We start from the raw sequence: 18624 nt of genomic DNA, 5'->3' as shown, positions 1-18624 counted from the left end.
TCAACTTCACCATTTGGTTGGGCCTAAACAAGACACGACATGACTCTAACATAATTGTCGTTGGACCCAATCCATATATATACACGCACAAAGCTCAAGTATTCGTCTCCGGGCCCGATTCGATTCTCAGTGTCTCTAGTAAATGCTGCAGTGACTGTCCGCACCGATGCCGTTAAAAGCCTCCGGTATATTCCCAGACCGTCGACGACGACGGAAAACTACGCCGAATCAGAAAGACACCTACAACTTCATAATGGGTAGTAGCAATTTGCAGATTAAGGTAGCCACTCCTTCTCCCTGAATTGAATTTACATTGTTCCCACTTCAATGCACGCAAGGTGTTTGATGAAATGCCCCACAGAGTTTTGTGGTTTGAGTTTACTGATAAACTCGTGGGTAATGTTGTTTTTGTAGTTCTGGACTAGTTTGATTCAGTTACTTGCGTGGAAGTGAGTGATAGTGAGAAAGAGTGGTGGGAAAAACTATGGGGAGTAAAACCCTGTTTAAATGGTCGAAGCAAATTACTACTTCCCAAGTTGGGCAGCTGATAAAAGCTGAGAAGGACCTCCAGAAAGCGCTCATCATATTTGATTCCGCAACAGCTGAGTACACCAATGGTTTTCGGCATGATCATAGCACGTTTGGGATCATGATCTCTAGATTAGTCTCTGCAAACCAGTTCAGGTCTGCGGAGGCGCTGCTTGATAGGATGAAGGAGGAGAAGTGTAGTGTTACGGAAGATATATTCTTGTCTGTTTGTAGAGGGTATGCTAGAGTTCACAGGCCACTGGATTCTGTCAGGGTGTTCGACAAGATGGAGGACTTCCGGTGCAAACCAACTGAAAAGTCTTACATTACTATATTTGGGATTCTTGTTGAAGAAAACCAGTTAAAGGTTGCTTTTAGATTCTACAGGTATATGAGGAAAACGGGCATTCCAGCTAGTGTTGTTTCACTTAATATCCTGATTAAAGCGCTTTGTAAGAACAGCAGTTCCATGGATGCAGCTCTTCGGATACTTCGTGAGATGCCTGATCATGGGTGCACCCCTGATTCATATACATATGGTACTTTGATTAATGGATTGTGCAAGTTAGGAAAGATTGGTGAAGCAAAGGAGCTATTCTGTGTGATGGGAACAAAAGGCTGTTCACCGTCTGTTGTTACGTATACTTGCTTGATACGTGGTTTGTGCCAAAATAACAATTTGGATGAAGCTGTGGAATTGTTTGAAGACATGAATGACAAAGGTATCGCCCCAAATGTGTTTACTTACAGCTCTTTGATGGATGGTTTTTGCAAGGGTGGACGTTCTTCAGAAGCAATGGAACTATTAGACTTAATGATTAGTAAACACCATTTGCCCAACATGGTTACTTATAGTACTTTGCTTCATGGACTCTGTGAAGAAGGGAAGCTTCGAGAGGCTTTGGAGATTCTGGACAAAATGAAGCTGCAGGGCTTGAAACCAGATGCAGGGCAGTATGGGAAAATAATAACTGGCTTCTGCAATGTTTCCAAGTTCCAAGAAGCAGCAAACTTTCTTGATGAGATGGTCCTTGGTGGGATTTCACCCAACAGATTAACCTGGAGCCTTCATGTTAGGATCCATAATGCAGTGGTTCAAGGCTTGTGCAGTAGTGCCAACCTAACTCGAGCTTTTCAGTTGTATCTTAGCATGCGCACCAGGGGTTTCTCAATTGATTTGGAAACTTTTGATACTCTAGTGAAATGCATTTCTAAGAAAGGTGACCTGCACAAAGCTTATCGAATTGTTGATGAGATGGTGCTTGATGGATGCATTCCAGACTATGGAATTTGGAATGCTGTGGTCAAAGGGTTTTGGGATCGCACAAAGGTGCGTGAACCTGCCGAGTTGTTGCAAGCTGAGCTGATGAGCGAATTAGCTGATGAATTCTGACCTATTAAGTGCTCAGGTACACTTGTATCCCTTATCATAAACATTTATCTACCCCGACATTGCTTTGTTACTCTTCACAAATTATACAATAGTGAGAGCAAAATAAGCTCCTGGACATGTTATGATCGTCTAGACCAATTTCTTATTATTTACTTGTTTACATACCTCAGTCTAGCAATACAGGAAAATGCTCTGTACCTTTGGCATGTAAGAGTGTAAGACAAATAGATTTGACAAGTAGTTCTTATATCAGTGCCCGTAACAATCTTTGTAATCATCTGATCCATCAAGAATTTGGAACTAGAATATACAAACAGAACAAATTAATAGTATATCCACATTGACAGAACTTGGAGGAAGCCGGAATCAAAGAAAGAATATGTAAGCTTCAATAACAGAGCTCGACAACTTAAACAAACAGAAGATAATCGTTAGCTTGCAGATAGGGGGAAGCTAATTCCATGGCGCTTGGTTGGAAACACAACAAACAGCATACTGCAGAAGACACCAATGGCAACTGGCAATGATGTGAGAACCTCCTGAGCCTTATCTGACGGCGTTGGGTAGAAGCAATTCACTACATTCTGATCAAATAACGCAACAGCTCCAAATACAAGTATGGACATGAAGGCGTGGAGGAAATCTATAAACTTCAGTTTGAAATTTGCTGCAACATCTGGTGCAAGGGTGGCTGATCCATCGATGACCCATAAGCCTTTGAATGTAGCAAATCCATAGCAGACATTTCCCTTCTTGTCCCTATAGCTGTCAGTGAAACTCAGTAGAAAACACGAAGCGCCACAGAGGCCTACAAGGCCAGCAGTCATGGCCCTGCTGACCGAGTCGCAGTTGCCTTGGTTCGTAAATATAGGTGCCAGAAGTTGAAATGCAAGAACTGTCCCAGTAGGTAAAAGATTAGCCAAATGAGCTGTGCTCTGAAACGTCTGGTTGATGGCTCTCTGTATCAATGTTCTTTTCTCATCTATTTCCGGAGCTGGTGTATCATGCAAGAGGGGAAGTTTTTGCTCACCATCATGCTTGGATTCCTTTGATCCTATCTTGATCTCCATTGACAACGAATGCGTATGCTTTGGTCTCTTTGCTAGGTTTGTTTTGAACATGTATTGTGTGAATTCTGTTTTTATACAAGTATATAGAAATGAAATTTGAGTGGAAGTGAAGGGAGGAAGAGTAGTTAGTCCTGTCTTGCAAGGAAGAGAGACTGAAATTTGGGTAAAGCAACTAGGAGAAGTCCCACAATGCTTATCAAGCTTCTGTTTTTTATTGCTTTCCGTCCAAGCTTTCAGGACGGTTATATACAAAAGCTCGTTAAAGTTGCCATAAGGAGAATAGGAAAGGGGTGAGGATCGGGTATTCAGGTTTAAGATTACAAGGTTTTTTTTTTTTTTTTTTTTGCAAATTTACAAGGTTTTTTTTATCCAAGGAATAACCTTCCTAGAGGTTCAATATATGAATAAATCTTCAGTACATAAATGGTAGACTAGACTTTTGCGGTGGTAGACTCTTGTAGTGGTAAAACGGTAAAACAATTATTTTGTATCTACCGGTACAAGAAGTTGGTCTATCATTACATCTGGTAATCTACTACAAATGAGTTAATATATTAATGTGACAAAGGAGAAGTCTAATTTTATAATATTCCTGAAATTTGTGAGAAGATCCACTCTTCGGATTTATTAGGCTGCCTTCTAGTTTTGCTTAGACACAAGAAACTCTGTGTTTGGATGAGTGGTGTTTGCTTTAAGGAATTGTTGTTGGATCATATGATATTAGTATAATGCCATACTCATGCCTTGCACGTTATGACAATATATAAATAGCTTAGAAACATATGTCATGCTTGGAACTTTAATGCCAAACAGTCCCCCATTTTCATTATTGGCCACAAACCCAGCCCATTTTTTGGCTGGGCTGAGGATATACCACATTTCTCACGGGTTCTGGGAGCTTGAAGATAGGAAACACTCACGGGCATCTAAGAAAAACTTTCTGGGTGTCTACCCTAACCCTAACCCTAAGAACAAGAATCGAAAGGCCTCACTTTCACATCATAGTTATAGGGAAGACAGTGCCATCTGGGCCAAATGTCCTGATCAGCATAGTTATGCAGAAGAGAGAGGTCATATCAAGTAATCAAACCAATTTGACAATTCTTTTCCCTCCTGAGTTATGCACCACCAATTAGACCGACCATTGCCACTGTCTTGATCATAGATGTGATACATAGACTAGGATCGATGGTCCTGCTAGGACTATACTATGGTAGCCTTCAGCTTTCTTCACTTTTTACAAAGGCAGAGTAGCAGCTTCTACCCTAAACCCTTGGACTCTTCCTTTGGCATCCGTTATAGACTTTACCACAACTCACTTTTCAGGTAAAAGAGAAGCAGACTATTATTTACTTCACATCATCACATGTGTGCAACATCACATAGCTGGGAATAGTTTTAGTTTTGTCATTCTCCCCTCATCTTCTTTTTCTTCTTCTGCTTCCTTTTTTTTTTTTTTTTTTGAATTTTTTCCAAGTCTCTGAACTAGACTGCAGAATCTGATCCAGTTCCAAATGGTTAGGTAACTGACTACCACCAAGAGCCTGAAGTTGTTTGAATTCTATAAACAACTATCTTTGTAATGTGTAGGAAGTTCTGGATCATCCATCCAATTCTATAAACTCTGTGATGTTACTAGGAAAGTATGTTTTTAAAAAATTTCACTGTTTATTATTCTTCTTGCAAAAAATGTTGCCTTTTATACTAGCATCTGAGAAAGATGTCAACAGTTTCCCATTTTATGTATAACTTTCTGTTTCTTATATTATTTTCCGAATTCATCATGACTAGGAACCCTAGCTTCCTACTCCCCAAATGATTTCAAGATTGTGAAATATAATGACACCAGTAAACTTTGGACCCATATATATTATAATTTTGTTTCTTTATGAGCTTCAAGATTTTATAAACAAAATGTCATGGCCTGTGAAATTAATTAATTAATTAAAAGGATTTTCAGTACATTTTAGACTTGACCCCATCCATAAATCAGACCCTACAAAATGCAGAAGCAAATCATTTGGGCAGGAAAGAGAGATGGCTCTACAGGGTGTGCTGGTGTGATGATGAACTGTCCCAATTGCAATGAGAATGAGCCACACTTTTACTTACAGATCAGTCTTTGAGAATGAGTATAGCCTATTTGCACAAACAAGCATGTAGATCAGGGAGTGTATGATCCTTAAAAGTCCTAGGCGTTTAGCATTGTTCTTTTCACCTTCCTCTTACTAATGAATAGCTTGGACCCTTCTGTTTTGGTTGTTGGTTTCACCTTGCAGGTTCTACTACCAATTTGATTTTGTTCTGCTTTTCCCTCAGATTTAAGAACTGGTTCAGAAAGCAAAAAATCAATGATGTCATACCCATGATAATGCTTTATGCATATGCAGAGTGTATCCAAAACCATATTGATTTTGTATCACAACTATCAATACTCAATTTGTTATACATCAACTTTTCTTTGTGTGAAAGTGTGAACCATGCACACTTCATAGCAAGCTTTATTCGTTTGTCTAGTTGCTTCTATCTTAGCCTGTTTGGAGCATTTGAGCAAACATCTTATTTCACGTCAAGGAAAAAAAGCAAAGCATAAAAATGAACTAGATAATTTAATTAACTCGTGACATATTGAGTGTCGCGATTGCTTGCACTGACACTAGTAGATTCTCTCATACTTAAAATTTGAAAGTTAATTATTAGAGTTCAGTTTTGAGGAGTGGTGTTTAAATTTAAATAACAAACAAGGACTTGATTTAACGCTTTTCTATATTTGTGGGAAGTTAAAATTCAGACTTTTGACTTTAATTTTTTACAATCTTGTGTAAGAACCAAGTAACCAACTACCATCCAAATGAGGAGAGGGAGGGAATCAGAATATTGCGGTTGCCTATTAAATTTTGTTCATGGCGTATAGACTTGAAAATAAAGAGCAAAATAGAAACTGATTCAAGCTCACGGGTTCTGCTCAAAGAAGACAAATTGTCACATCTGCTTCCTAGGTTAAATTAGGCCTAACCCATTTCTTAGGTTGTCGTTAACGATAAATTATAGTGTGTTAGTTTTTAAAGAGAAGCAACAAGAAGGATTGAGGGCAGCTGCACCGTCTCTTATTTAAAAAAACATTTCACACCGAAACTAAAATTTTCTTCCAGAAAGTGTCATGGCATGCCTGTCATTTGTCTGCGTTTCCATGATTCTATCCATAACTTTCAGTGGCAAAGCAGATAGATACGGAAGCACAAGCAACCAAGAAATCTATATTGCCAAAGGCTAGTCATGCGTCAATCACTTTTCTACAACAGTTTTTCTGTTTTTGGCTCCTTTCTCTACACTTTTTCTTTCTTTCTTTGATATTTCTTCAGCTTAAAGAATGGCGAGGGGTTCTTCCTGTATTTGACTCCTCAAATCTCCATCATAAAGGAAAAGAAAGAAGAACCCTGGAACTCTGGAAGGAAGAGTAACAAAGAAATAAGACTCATGACTTCATTGACATCAATACTCAAACATACCTTTTACCAGAGTCGAAGAATTACAATACTTCAGTTTTATTAACTTGAGGTTTAAAGTTCAAGTTAGTCAAAGATGCTGAAGTGTGAATACAAAATTCGATTAAGTCAAAAAGGGCTGGCCTTCTTTCAACTTTATGTTCCACCAAGTTACGATTTTTTTAACTCATGCGTTTAAGGCGATTTGATGAACATTATCATAATCTAAGCAGGCAAGGCCTGTTTTCAAGCACATGATTTTTGCGAAAGTTTGATGACATTTGGTGAAATTTGGTGCTAATATACTTTCTTTGATCTCTTTTCGCCAACCCTGGCCATGTAATCTAAATATTAACTAGCCTGATTACCGTTTGTCAGCAGTCTTTCTCGAACTTTGTACGTCAATTAATATCATAGTTGGTCTTTAACTTCGTTCATCGTCTTTATGGAGTGAATTGAGATAGATCGGGTATTCTAAAATGAGGGAACTTTGTTGGAAAGTACTAGAGAAAACATTTGGAAAGAAATGTAAACTCGGGAAAAACTGGTGAAATCTAACCAAAGGCTGGATTATATTCCCTCAATTTAACAAAAGAGTAAAAAGTCTACAGTTTGGAGAGCAGATAAAATTGTCATTTGAAAGACGCTTTGAAACTAAACGGATAGTTAAAATGGGGCACAATAGAAAACCAATCCAACTTCAGGGTGTCCTAAACTCGTCCCATTTTAATATGATAATAAAATGGTTAATCAAAACTCTTAATGATGAATTGATGATAACATATTATTCCCGCGCTTAAGACTCCAATGGCCATTTAACACGTAACATAATCCTAGTCAGAGAGAGTCTGATTTGTTTAAAGCTTCTAAAACCCTTTTCAATTTACTGATCTATGATATTTAGCATACAGCTAGATGTGCATTTGGTGTTGGTTTCTCATTGAGCATGGTCTGTGCCAAGAATGTGTATAAAGAAGTGAAAAAGTTTTCTTTGCCATAACTTTACCATTAAATCCTTGGGATGGATAAGCAACACTCTTTCAGAATATGCATCTTTTGAATAGATCATGATCTCAGAGAATTAGAATAAACGCAATCTTAATCTGCATTCATTATCTAATCCATCCTTCCTTGCTTAAAAAAATGAACTCTAAAAACGCATCCCATATGCTAAGACTAACAACTAGAGGAATAAAATCTTTTGGGATCTTCCCAAGTCTAGCTACCACCACTAATGATTCAGAGTAGCAGCAAAGTGATGAAACCTGTTAGAAAAGAAGAGAAAGCAACACTCCATATGGAAGAGGAATTTCCCACAAACAGTTCACTGAGTTCAGAATTATCTTTTTCTCACACATAAAAAGGGAGATTGATAAAGGAGAAGATGGGGGCATGGGAGAGAACTAGAAAGGTGTAGTTGAAGCATAAGAGGACAATTATGATTGTGGTTAGGAACAGACTCAAATGGGTTGGATCCACCATACCCATGACAACCTTTATTTTGTATCTTTATCAACCATATTAAATTGAACCAGGGTCACATTTCCCCCCTCAAAGTTTGTAAAAGCCTTCTTGATCTATTGATCTTGACCCTACATATCTTGGCATGTAGGTGCCACAAATACCTCCCTAATCTTTCTAGGGTTTATGGCCTTCCTCCTTATGGGTGTGCTGCTTTTTTACCAATTCTTTTTGTATTTTGGGTTTCTTGATGAATTATTCTCTTTAGTTCCATTGACAATAAAGTTAATATCATCATTGTATTTTGGGTCTTCATCAGTTGGACCACTATTTCTTCTAGCCACACAAAAATTGAGCCTTAATTAAACCATCATTGACTCCCAAGGATTTTGATTTGGGTTTTACTTAGTTGGACCAGTACCCTTTATAGCTTGTGGACTGCAGATAAATGTCTGGTTAGCAGTTCAGCAATTTGGGTACTTTAGAATCTGTCAATTAATTAATCAGAAGTGTCATAATCTCTAGAAAACAGGGTCATTTTAGTTTTACTTCGAAGACTAAATAAACATAGCTCAAATACCATATATAGGTCAGAAAAACCTCAAGTCAAGCAAAGAGATTAAACCAGCAGGAATCTATTTCAGTGGTTAGTGTTTCTAAAAGTTCCAAACTCACATAATAAGCACTCAGTACCTCTGAGGCATTTTACAAACAAATGATATGCAAAGCACCCTAATCAACTTTCCATCAATCGAAAGTTATCCTTTTGTCCAATTTTCCAAAGTGAATCATAACACTAATGCTTCCCTTACAAACAAACAGCAATGATTTTGCAGATTTAGCTTTTGCCAACACCAGAGTGACAAGTAGCACCATCAATTTCATATGCATATGCAGACACTCACACACACTGTTATTCATGTTAGAGAAGTGCAAAGCAAACCTCATGCAGACGTTATCATGACTGATAAAGCGAGGCTGGTTTTCAAAAGCTCTCCATTTTCCTCTCCTCTTTTTTCCCAGGTGACAATCCCCATGATCTGCAATAGTCTTCAGCTAGATGGGAGTACTGTGTGGCTATTCTATTCCCCAAGTGCATAATGAGCATTCCTGCTCACTTCACCTGCAATTGTTGTGCCACCTTTGGCATGCTGCAATGCTACTCTGTACAATAGTACTTAGTAGCTTACTTGGCATCAGCTAGCATCAGTAAAAGCAAAAGGACTTTTTGATTTATTAATTTACTTTTCTTTTTTCATTTTTTATGACAACTTTGATTTTCCGAGTAAACTTTGTGGACCTTTTTTATGCCCTTACTAGTACTTGAATTTATGAACCTATAGCTCCTTATTCATTGAGGTTAAGGTGCTCAATTAAATGTCTAGAGGCGCTAAACCCTAATGTCGTTGTTCAATAAAACTTGTCAATCTCTTAAACTTTTTATTTGAAGTGATTGTTGGAGAAAGGGGATTCTGATCCCGGCCTTTTGTATAGGCGCAACATTTTTCAATAAGTTTCCCTAATAAGTAATAACTATCGTTGCTTCTCAACTTCCTAGCTTGTGATCTAGATAAGATGTTCAATGAAATGCATTAAAAAAAAACACAAATAACTTGTATATTTTCCATCACTACAAGAAAACATGTGTACGTGTGTCTAAGTCTTGTTGTAAGTAAAAGCATTTGCATTGGGTACCAAATAGTTACAGCATTGTGTCTATCACTCTCTTAACGTTTCTCAAGTAAGAATCGAAGCAGATGCCAAGGACCAAGGTCATGATAACTGGGAATCGATTAATAGAGGTAGGTGGTCCGGATGAATGTTATAACACCTGTTAGGTACCCTTTTATAACGAAATTAAATCAAACTTTCACAAGTTAGAAACTCAATTTATGATATAGTACTACTCGCATCAAATTCGTCTTCCGACATCGAATTCGTACGGTTGTTACTATACTGTACATTTTATCTGAAATAAGGATAGAATTCTGTGTGTTATTGATGCACCTGGCAACCACTATTTCAAAAAGAAAAGAAAAATAGTGAGTGCTATGAAAATTTTCATATAGTAATCATACTATGTATATCTGAATCCACATATTAATTTGGATTTTGGAAGATGGGATATATGCTCCCAGCAGCCAAGTTTGAAAAATGTTCAGCACGTGCCTTTGTTTTTTGTTCAATCAGATTCCTTCACTCAAAGTCTCAAAGCTTCTTGGTGGCTGTTTATGCCGAGAGAGATAATGTAATTATCTTTTGGGCTAAATACTGTTTAGTACCCTGTGGTTTGTGCCCAACATCAATTCAGTCCCTCGACTTTCAATTTCATAAAAAACACCCTTGCATTTATCAAATCTCATCAAATAGATCCTTCCGTCAACTACAGCTGTTAACTCGCTGACATGGCATGCCATGTCAGCTCCTGTGGGCCCCATCTCTAAGGCAAAGATGGGTATTTCGGTCATTTCATTATTCAGATACAAATCCCTTCTTCTTCCTCTCGTTTCTTTCATCTGGCGAGAAGATGTGCAGCGGCTGTGCTCCGGCGAGGAAAAGCTCGCAGATCTCTGGGACCAAGTCGAAGTCACATCGGCGTCGTTAGCTTCCTCGCAGCGGTGTGAAGCGGAGCCCGGTCCTCCCTTCTCCGAACTAGCAGCGATGACAGCAGGACGAAGCCCGAATGCTTCTCGAGTTTTCCGACATATTTTCCGACTCCGGCCATGGCTGCAAGAGAGACCCGTGGCGGTAGCTTCGTCTTGGCGAGGTGAAGAAGCCTATGGTACCTTCTTATCCATCTGTTAACTTGGGAGAAAGAATCGAATAGGAGAAGATATTTGAGTTTTCTGACGAATTTCCATGTTTTCCCGCGACGTTTGGTTTCAATTCAGGTCTCAAACTTTGTTTCCCTTGCCAAGCTCTACCTTGCTATATACTTGAATTTAAGTTTGGAAGAGATTAGCAAAAATTGGAATTTTGGATTTACTGATCCACCGTGGTTCACTGTTCACGGTGGTGGTTTTGGTCTTCCTTGACCAATTTCCGACCATGACATGAAACAGTGAGCATAAATTGATGATTTGATGTTTCTGGAATCGTTGAAGTTGTAGAATTGTCTTTCTTTTCTTGTTTTGATTGAATGAGTTTCTAATTTTTTAGGATTGTTTGATTGGATTTTTGGTTCATTCTGTTTCTTGGAATGAAATCATAGTTGCTGCTTTGATTCTTTGGGAAAGATGAGTCCTTGCTCTGATTTTTTTGGGAAATGGCACTTTGGTATGTGATTTATGAGGTTATGATCTATAAATCGGATGCTTTTGTCATTAAAAAGATTGATCTTTTGAAGTTTTGATTTATGAGCTGCTCGTTCAATTCCTTCTCTGTCAGTCAGTCGTAGTGCTTTTATTTTTTATTTTCTTTTGACTCTACTGTCTGGTAGCTGGGCTTCACTTTTGTACATGAAGGAAACGAGGGGAAGAAGAAGGGGTGATTTGTATCTGGATAATGAAATGACCAAAATACCCATCTTTGCCTTAGAGATGGGGCCCACAAGAGGTGACGTGGCATGCCATGTCAGCAAGTTAACAGCTGCAGTTAACGGAGGAATGACGGAAGGATCTATTTGACGGGATTTGATAAATGCAGGAGTGTTTTTGATGAAATTGAAAGTCGAGGGACTGAATTGATGTTGGACACAAACCACAGGGTACTAAACAGTATTTAGCCCTTATCTTTTTATAATTTTTATCCCGCCTTTATTATTATTTTAAATAATTAACCGGCTACACCGATAATTATATATTTTATCCGTAATAAGGATGGTTCTAATATTTAAGAGTTGTATGTCATTTGATGATTCTTTTATTTTACAAATCCTTTACAATAGTGAATAATTTTTAAACCACCGGTGTCTATCCATCTATGCAATCGCATGATTAAAAACACTCGCTCCATGACTCCATCTCTTCACTCCAGTGTTCAAAAATGCAGAGTAGCTAGGGTTTATAAATGTGCTGTCATTCCCCGACTTAGCCACCAAAATGTCTCTGCAGCCTCAGTGATTCTTAAATCTTTCCCTTGATTTCCTTCACCTACCCTTAAACCTTTGAAGTTTGAATTCGACAAGAACAAACCAACGTTTAAATCAGGTGTAAATTGAGTTGGTGAAACTTAAAGCAATCCCAACAACTAATACCATACTCATTCACCAAATAGCTCGGTCTTTGGCAAATCCAGTATGCTGGTAAAAGCAATAAAATGGCATTACATTCTCCATCTACAACTCTGACATCTACTGCATGCCTACATTGAGAAATGATTTGGGGAAGACAAACTAATGAAGGTGATTTGGGGTACAAGAAAACAACCCATACCATTTTGAACTACAAATTTACAATCATTTAAGTAGCTATGAGTTACGACCACTTGATATGTTTGTTAGGTTAGTAATGCTTTTGAGTTGCTACATTATGTCTCCTTGACCACTTCAATGACTGACTATAAATATATATATATATATATATATATTTTTTAAGGATATATCTTGAAAAACAAAAAAAAAAAGGAAGGTAGATTTTTGAGTTTCTTCACTCAAATTAGCTCTTGAAAATGCTTTATTACTAGTGAGATAATGGCATGAAGAAATAAAGGGCTTAAAGTAGACCTGTAAATGGACCGGATTTGGATCGGATTGACCTAAATCCAAATCCGTTTACTTAAAAAAAAATTCGATCAAAACCCGCTCCGTTAACCCTGCGGATCGTTGATAGCTCGATCCAAATCCTTATCCGCCGGGTTAACGGATACCCGATCCGCTAATCCGACCCGTTATAATTTCAAATATTTTTAAAATTTTAAATAGTAATATTAAATTTATATCATGATACCTCAAAAGATATTAATAAAATATTAAAACAACATGAAAAGTATCACCAAAAGTAAAATTATATCATCAAAATTCTTAATGCTTCTTGGAATCTTGGGTGATAGACTGTCCTTTAGATTTCTGCAAAAAATTTGTATTAGAAATTCTTCATATTTTATATTTTTAAAAAATAATAATATATTAATAAAAAATAATATTTTATTATTACAAAAACGGGCCGGATCATTAACGGATCGGATCGACCTAGATCCGTATTTGATCAGTTAAATAAATGGGTTAACGGATTCGGATCATTAACGGATCAAAACTTTCGATCCAAACCCGTCCAATAGTCACGGATTTGAAGCGGGTCCGGATCAAAATCCGGTCCATTTACAGGTCTAGCTTAAAGTGGTTTGGCACTCGTGGTATGTCAAAACATGTCAAACTTTGGTGGTGGCTCAGATTGAAAATGTTGTGCTCAATTGTTTTGACAGAATTGATCGACTTCGAGGTCCAGTGTGACTTTAAAAGCATGTTGGTCATCGCTATGACATCTAGTTTCTCGGCCTTCATCCATTCCTTGTGCTTCACTGACTCTTGTTGGTTTTGTGCGTCTGGTTAATCGGTTGATTAACAGCGTCCTGAATTGGCGATGGCAGCCAACGTCCTGGTTTTGACTACAGCGTCATGGCTCTAGTTTGGCAGTGGCAGAGACGTGGCTGTACTAAGGGAGTAGTGGCTAGGCCTGAGTTTGGATAAGTTTTTGTTAGGATTTGGGTTCTTGCGGGGCTTCACTAGGTTGTTTACTATTTGAATTAGGTTTTTCTTAATTTCAATAATTTCTAAATTTTTTAGGGAACTATGCTTGTTTATTTTTTAACAAGCACTGATTAGTGTAGATTACTTGTCTATTTGCTATGTTTTAGTGTTCATAGCTTATAGACTCGCTTTTATTTAGTGAGTGCTAGTTGTTTAATGAGTGGTTTATCCCTATGTATCATCGTACCCTCATAATTTTTTGTTTGTCTTTAAATAACAGCAAATGAGTATACTATGATCATTTTGACTTGATTATAAAATTTATGGATTGATTCAATAAACAAGAAGATATTAAAAAAAAATTGTACCAAGACTAAGGCTCGACGAATTGTCACTTCTCAAATCGTGGAGTTCGGCTTGCACGTGGGTTACTATGTCCTTGCATGGCAGCTGAATCAACACGTAGGGCACACTCAAACCCTGTTAACATGGCTAATGTCTGGTTTTGGGGCTTCGTTGCCTTCCCTTAAAACTCGCCCATGCCATTTTTGGGTAATGGATCCAGAAAAATATGACAGTGAATCTCAAAATGCCGTGGAGTATTTGCTTTGAGATTTGAGAATATAGCGTCGAGAAAAGGCAAGTTTGAGAACAAGGTCACAACTTTCACTGCTTTGTTTTCTTGGCTTTCTGCGGTGAAAACCCAGAAGCATGTCCTACACTCCTACATGCAGTACTCAGTACTGTGAGTTTAAGTGTTGCATGCAAATACACAAATAGGAATTTGAGGGCTTCATTCGTCCTATTCTCTTCTTAACTGAATAATTCTCCCTTCTGCTTCAAACTATTTGTTTCTGCAAAATATTGTACTCACAATCTCGCTGTATCACACGATATCTTCTGCAAGGTAAGAAGATCAATCTGTCTCAATAACAAAAATGGATTACAAAAATGCAAACTCACCCCTTGATAACTTGCTTGGCCCAGACCAGAAATCTTTGGAGATATGATAATTACAATTCGATTCGTACCCGATCGTCTAGTATAAATTGTGTTTTTCGGTTGTGCCTATATTATTTTAAGATGTAATGATAAATTTCATTAAACGCGATAGTGTTATAAAGAAACTCACAGCATTGGGTCTTAAGTAATATAATTATTTTTGAAGTGGTAATCAAAAGTAACATTTTACCTCAACCTTTCATTATTTAGAATATATGGGATATTTTCTATTAACGTCTCAACTTATTCATACGGGGTAACCAAATAACCGAAACATCTATATGCAAAGACACTTGGATTTTTCTTTCGTAAAATTCGAACTTCAACTAAGAAAACACAAAAATGTGACATTTCATTTTCAGAATGGAATGAGAGTTTCTCAAAAATATGGATAAATTTATTAGGGCTGGGCACGGGCCGGGATGGGCCGGTTATATGTTGATACCGATCCCGGTACCGGAAATATTTTTCGGGACGGGCCTTGGTTTTTTTGAATATGGTACCGATGGTACCGAAACCGAACGGGATCGGATCGGGCCCGGGCCCATTTCGGGATCCCAGACTCCCTTGTTTTTTCCTATCACCTGATTCACTTAAGGATATCTGGTTTTCCAAATTTCACTCATCCCAGAATGCAAATACATATTTCTAGTAGTCCTAGCACTACAACCTACAAATCTACAATGTTGACACATTCAATTTTGTCTTAAAACAAATCAAATGAAGCACATCTGCCATGAAAAGAAGAAAAGAAGAATGACAAGTTGACAACAATCACAACATGTCAATATGACAAAATATCAAGTCAAAAATCTGCAACTGATTTAATTGTAGATCCCATTCATTTCATTGATCTCAGTATGCAGCCCTGCAAGTGCAAGATCCTAACAAACTAACTCCACTAGTACCCAAATTTGAAAACAAATCAAACTGTACAAAAAATGTAGTTATGCACTAAAACAATAGAACCTGCAAATTTGACACACTTGCACAGTTGCACTATTTCACAATCTAATATGAGTAATATCAAATTATCAATTAATCAACACTTCAACACAATGAAAGACCAAGCAAATCAGAAACGAATCAACTCAAAGTTCTGCAGAAGTGCAGATAACAATGCAGAAGTGCAAATCAAAACAAAATTCTGCAGAACTGCAGATAACAATGTAGAACTGCAGAACTCAAAGTCTAAAACACAACAACACAAGTACACAACAGTGACAACACAACCATTACCAATTCTGTAGAGGGTTTAAAATCAATAACAACAACATAGATTATGAAACAAATCGAAAGTTTAAAGTCTTAAGTCTTAACAGAAATACACGAAGTCAAAACATTTGAAGTCTTAAAACATAATTCATCAAACTCACAAGGTGCAAACTGAACTAGTCAATAGAAATAGGAATCGAAGAATTGGTTGAAATTGGTCAGTTTAGGAGAAAGTGTAAGAATGGGGTAAGAGATGAGATTGGGGATTTCGGAGAAGAGAAGAAGTGAAGAATGAAAAAAGAGAAAATGGATGAATTGGGGATGGATTCGGAGAAGAGAAGAAATGAAGAATGGAAGAAGAGAAAATGGATGAATTGGGGATGGATTCGGAGAAGAGAAGAACAGAAAAACAGAAGAAAAGAATAGGGAATTAGGGATTGGGTCGAATGGATGAATGGTCGATAGTTCATAGTTAATATCGAGATCGTGTGCATTCAGTCCTACATGAAACCATTCGTAGGACTAATTAGATGTAGTCACGTCATCAAACGGGACGGGATTAAACGGGACCGTTAGGGTCGGAACCGGTACCGGGCTCGATTTCTCATAACGGGACGGGTTCGGGTCAGGGCCTACATTTTTCAAAATTCATCCCGTATCGTCCCGCCAATTTTCGGGCCGAGATCGGGACGGGACCAGGATATCGGTTTCAGGTGCCCAGCCCTAAAATTTATGAATAATGTTAGGTGAACCACTTTTTTGGGTACCACATATATCCCACTTTATGTGACAGCTAATGTGACACAACCACATCATTTAATAAAATTCTGTAATAGGTTGAACTTTATGCTACATTTGCTGTTATATAAAGTGGAATGTATATGGTACTCCAAAAAGTGATTCACCTATGAATAAAGAAATGTAGAAATAGCCAAAAATCAATTAAAATTTAGCTTGCAAGGGCAATTTCACAAATTCTCACAACCCAAGATTTGGGAAGTTTGAAAATTCCCTCCTTTACCCGTTTTAGTATTAAATAGTGTCCCGAGTTCTTAATTGATTTGAAACGACGTGAAAGTAACTTGGGGTTAACAATTCTTAACTTGTGGTTTTTACAGTGCGTTTATCAAGATGCCTCTGCCTCTGGCCCTCTGATTATTATAATCTTCAGCGAATCACGGAAGTCTACTTGATCCGATGGCTGATAGAGACTGCTTGTACTCTCATCACAATCTCTGAATAATATTTTACTGTGTACGGCAATCACCTCAGCAAAATCTTTGTGTTGATACAAACACAACCATGAATTAATATAGTTTCAGAATATTGAAAAAAAAATGTGGGAAGGAAAAGAAAACATTATTTGAATATTTGAGATAGTGGAAGTCTTGTCGTACATAGAAATGTTGTAAAGCTAGCTACTAAACACATTAGGAGAATAGGAGGTTTACAACAAAAATAGAGCTGGCCTTCATTATAAAACGAAGGACTTTGGTCGGCAACTGTAAATTGGATCGATCATGTTCTGGTATTTGGTTCCTTGACGCGGATAATTCATTAATTTAGAAAAGTTGTTCACCTGATTGGCTGATCTTATATAATTCATAATCAACATCAAAAAATTCACTATGGAAAAATTTAGAATTTTTTTCTGCGATAATCATGTAAGTACTAACAATACTAATATATACTCAACAAAGTTCGATAGCTTGTTAGAGCAACTCCAACCGTTTCTTCATATTTTGATTTTTCTCTATTTTAGGAAAAAGAGACTCATTTTTGCTCCAACAGATTCTCTATAACTATCTCCATTTTAGGGATAGTGAGGAAAGAGAAAACAAAATTTTCTAAATTGACAGCAATTTCTAAAATTTTATGGAATAATTATGGAGATTTTAGAGATTGCTGTAAAATAGGGAATTTGTTGGAGTTAGAGACGACAAAGATGCTAAAACTTTGACTTTTACTTCCCTATAATACATAAATGATAAGTAAGCTGTTGGAGTTGCTCTTAGTATGATGCACAACTGAAAGATGTATGGTTCAATTTATATGTGGTTAGACGATGAATTTTTTATTTTATTTAGATACGTGCAGTGCAATTAAATGTATCATAAAAATTTCCATTTCCATTGACATCATTCGTTATTCAAAATTCGAAGGGTTTATGATCAATATCTCCTTGTTGATGTAAACATGATAAATGCACTAAGAATTGTTCAATATTGGTAAATGTTACGTCGATCTCATCGGAAACCTAGCATGAATAATGCTTTCTTGGTACATTTAAATGTTTAATGCATAAAACCATGACGTCGGCAAAGCTCATCTTCTTCTTTTTTTATTTTTTTATTTATTAGTAACGTCGTTTTCGTGGACTGAAACTTGACAGTAACCCCGGCCATCCCTTGTCAAAAGCTCCGCCATAGGCGGTGCTGCTTTTACAGTTTAATCTGTATATAACCGTGAGGCGTCAGACCACAACAGTAGTCGTCTCTCACTTTAAGCAGTTGCCCACGCTAAACATATCCATCTCTCTCTCTCTCTCTCTCTCTCTCTGTAACCCTAGCATCTCACACGTGAGGCAACACCACCTTGCTCATGCATAGCTTGCTTGCTTCAAAGTTCAAACCCAGGCTTCTCTTACGTACAGTTTCTGAACCAAGTTCCAAAGCTCGCTAGCTTCCTCCGGATCTGCACCACCCATCAATCGGCATCGCCACCACGATGACGCACCCACGTGTCGACGTCTCAACCTCGATACTTTCCCTCCCATTTTGACCATTGACTCAATAAGTAGTAGTATATTTTCAAAATTATGTCATATTGTTTTCTTGAATATTT

General features: G+C 37.5%; 2 protein-coding genes across 2 annotated transcripts; one reads left to right on the top strand and one right to left on the bottom strand.

Moving 5' to 3' along the window:
• Positions 1 to 99: 99 nt before the first annotated feature.
• Positions 100 to 2051, top strand: LOC133729558 (pentatricopeptide repeat-containing protein At5g46100). The gene is made up of 2 exons (XM_062157096.1): positions 100 to 280; positions 415 to 2051. Exon 2 carries the CDS (start codon positions 485 to 487, stop codon positions 1919 to 1921), a length of 1437 nt encoding a protein of 478 aa, XP_062013080.1. The 5' UTR covers positions 100 to 280; positions 415 to 484; the 3' UTR covers positions 1922 to 2051.
• A 227-nt stretch (positions 2052 to 2278) lies between these two features.
• Positions 2279 to 3168, bottom strand: LOC133729559 (protein DMP6). Its single transcript, XM_062157097.1, has one exon. It carries the CDS (start codon positions 3040 to 3042, stop codon positions 2353 to 2355), a length of 690 nt encoding a protein of 229 aa, XP_062013081.1. The 5' UTR covers positions 3043 to 3168; the 3' UTR covers positions 2279 to 2352.
• Positions 3169 to 18624: the final 15456 nt, after the last annotated feature.

This window comes from Rosa rugosa, chromosome 2 (genome assembly GCF_958449725.1).
Source record: "Rosa rugosa chromosome 2, drRosRugo1.1, whole genome shotgun sequence".
NCBI classification, from domain to species: domain Eukaryota; kingdom Viridiplantae; phylum Streptophyta; class Magnoliopsida; order Rosales; family Rosaceae; genus Rosa; species Rosa rugosa.
This window is presented reverse-complemented; position numbering and strand designations above follow the sequence as displayed.

What these genes read in the sequence shown, in the direction of transcription:
- LOC133729558 (XM_062157096.1), top strand. Translation starts at nt 485, where the DNA reads ATGGGGAGTAAAACCCTGTTTAAATGGTCGAAGCAAATTACTACTTCC.
- LOC133729559 (XM_062157097.1), bottom strand. Translation starts at nt 3,042, where the DNA reads ATGTTCAAAACAAACCTAGCAAAGAGACCAAAGCATACGCATTCGTTG.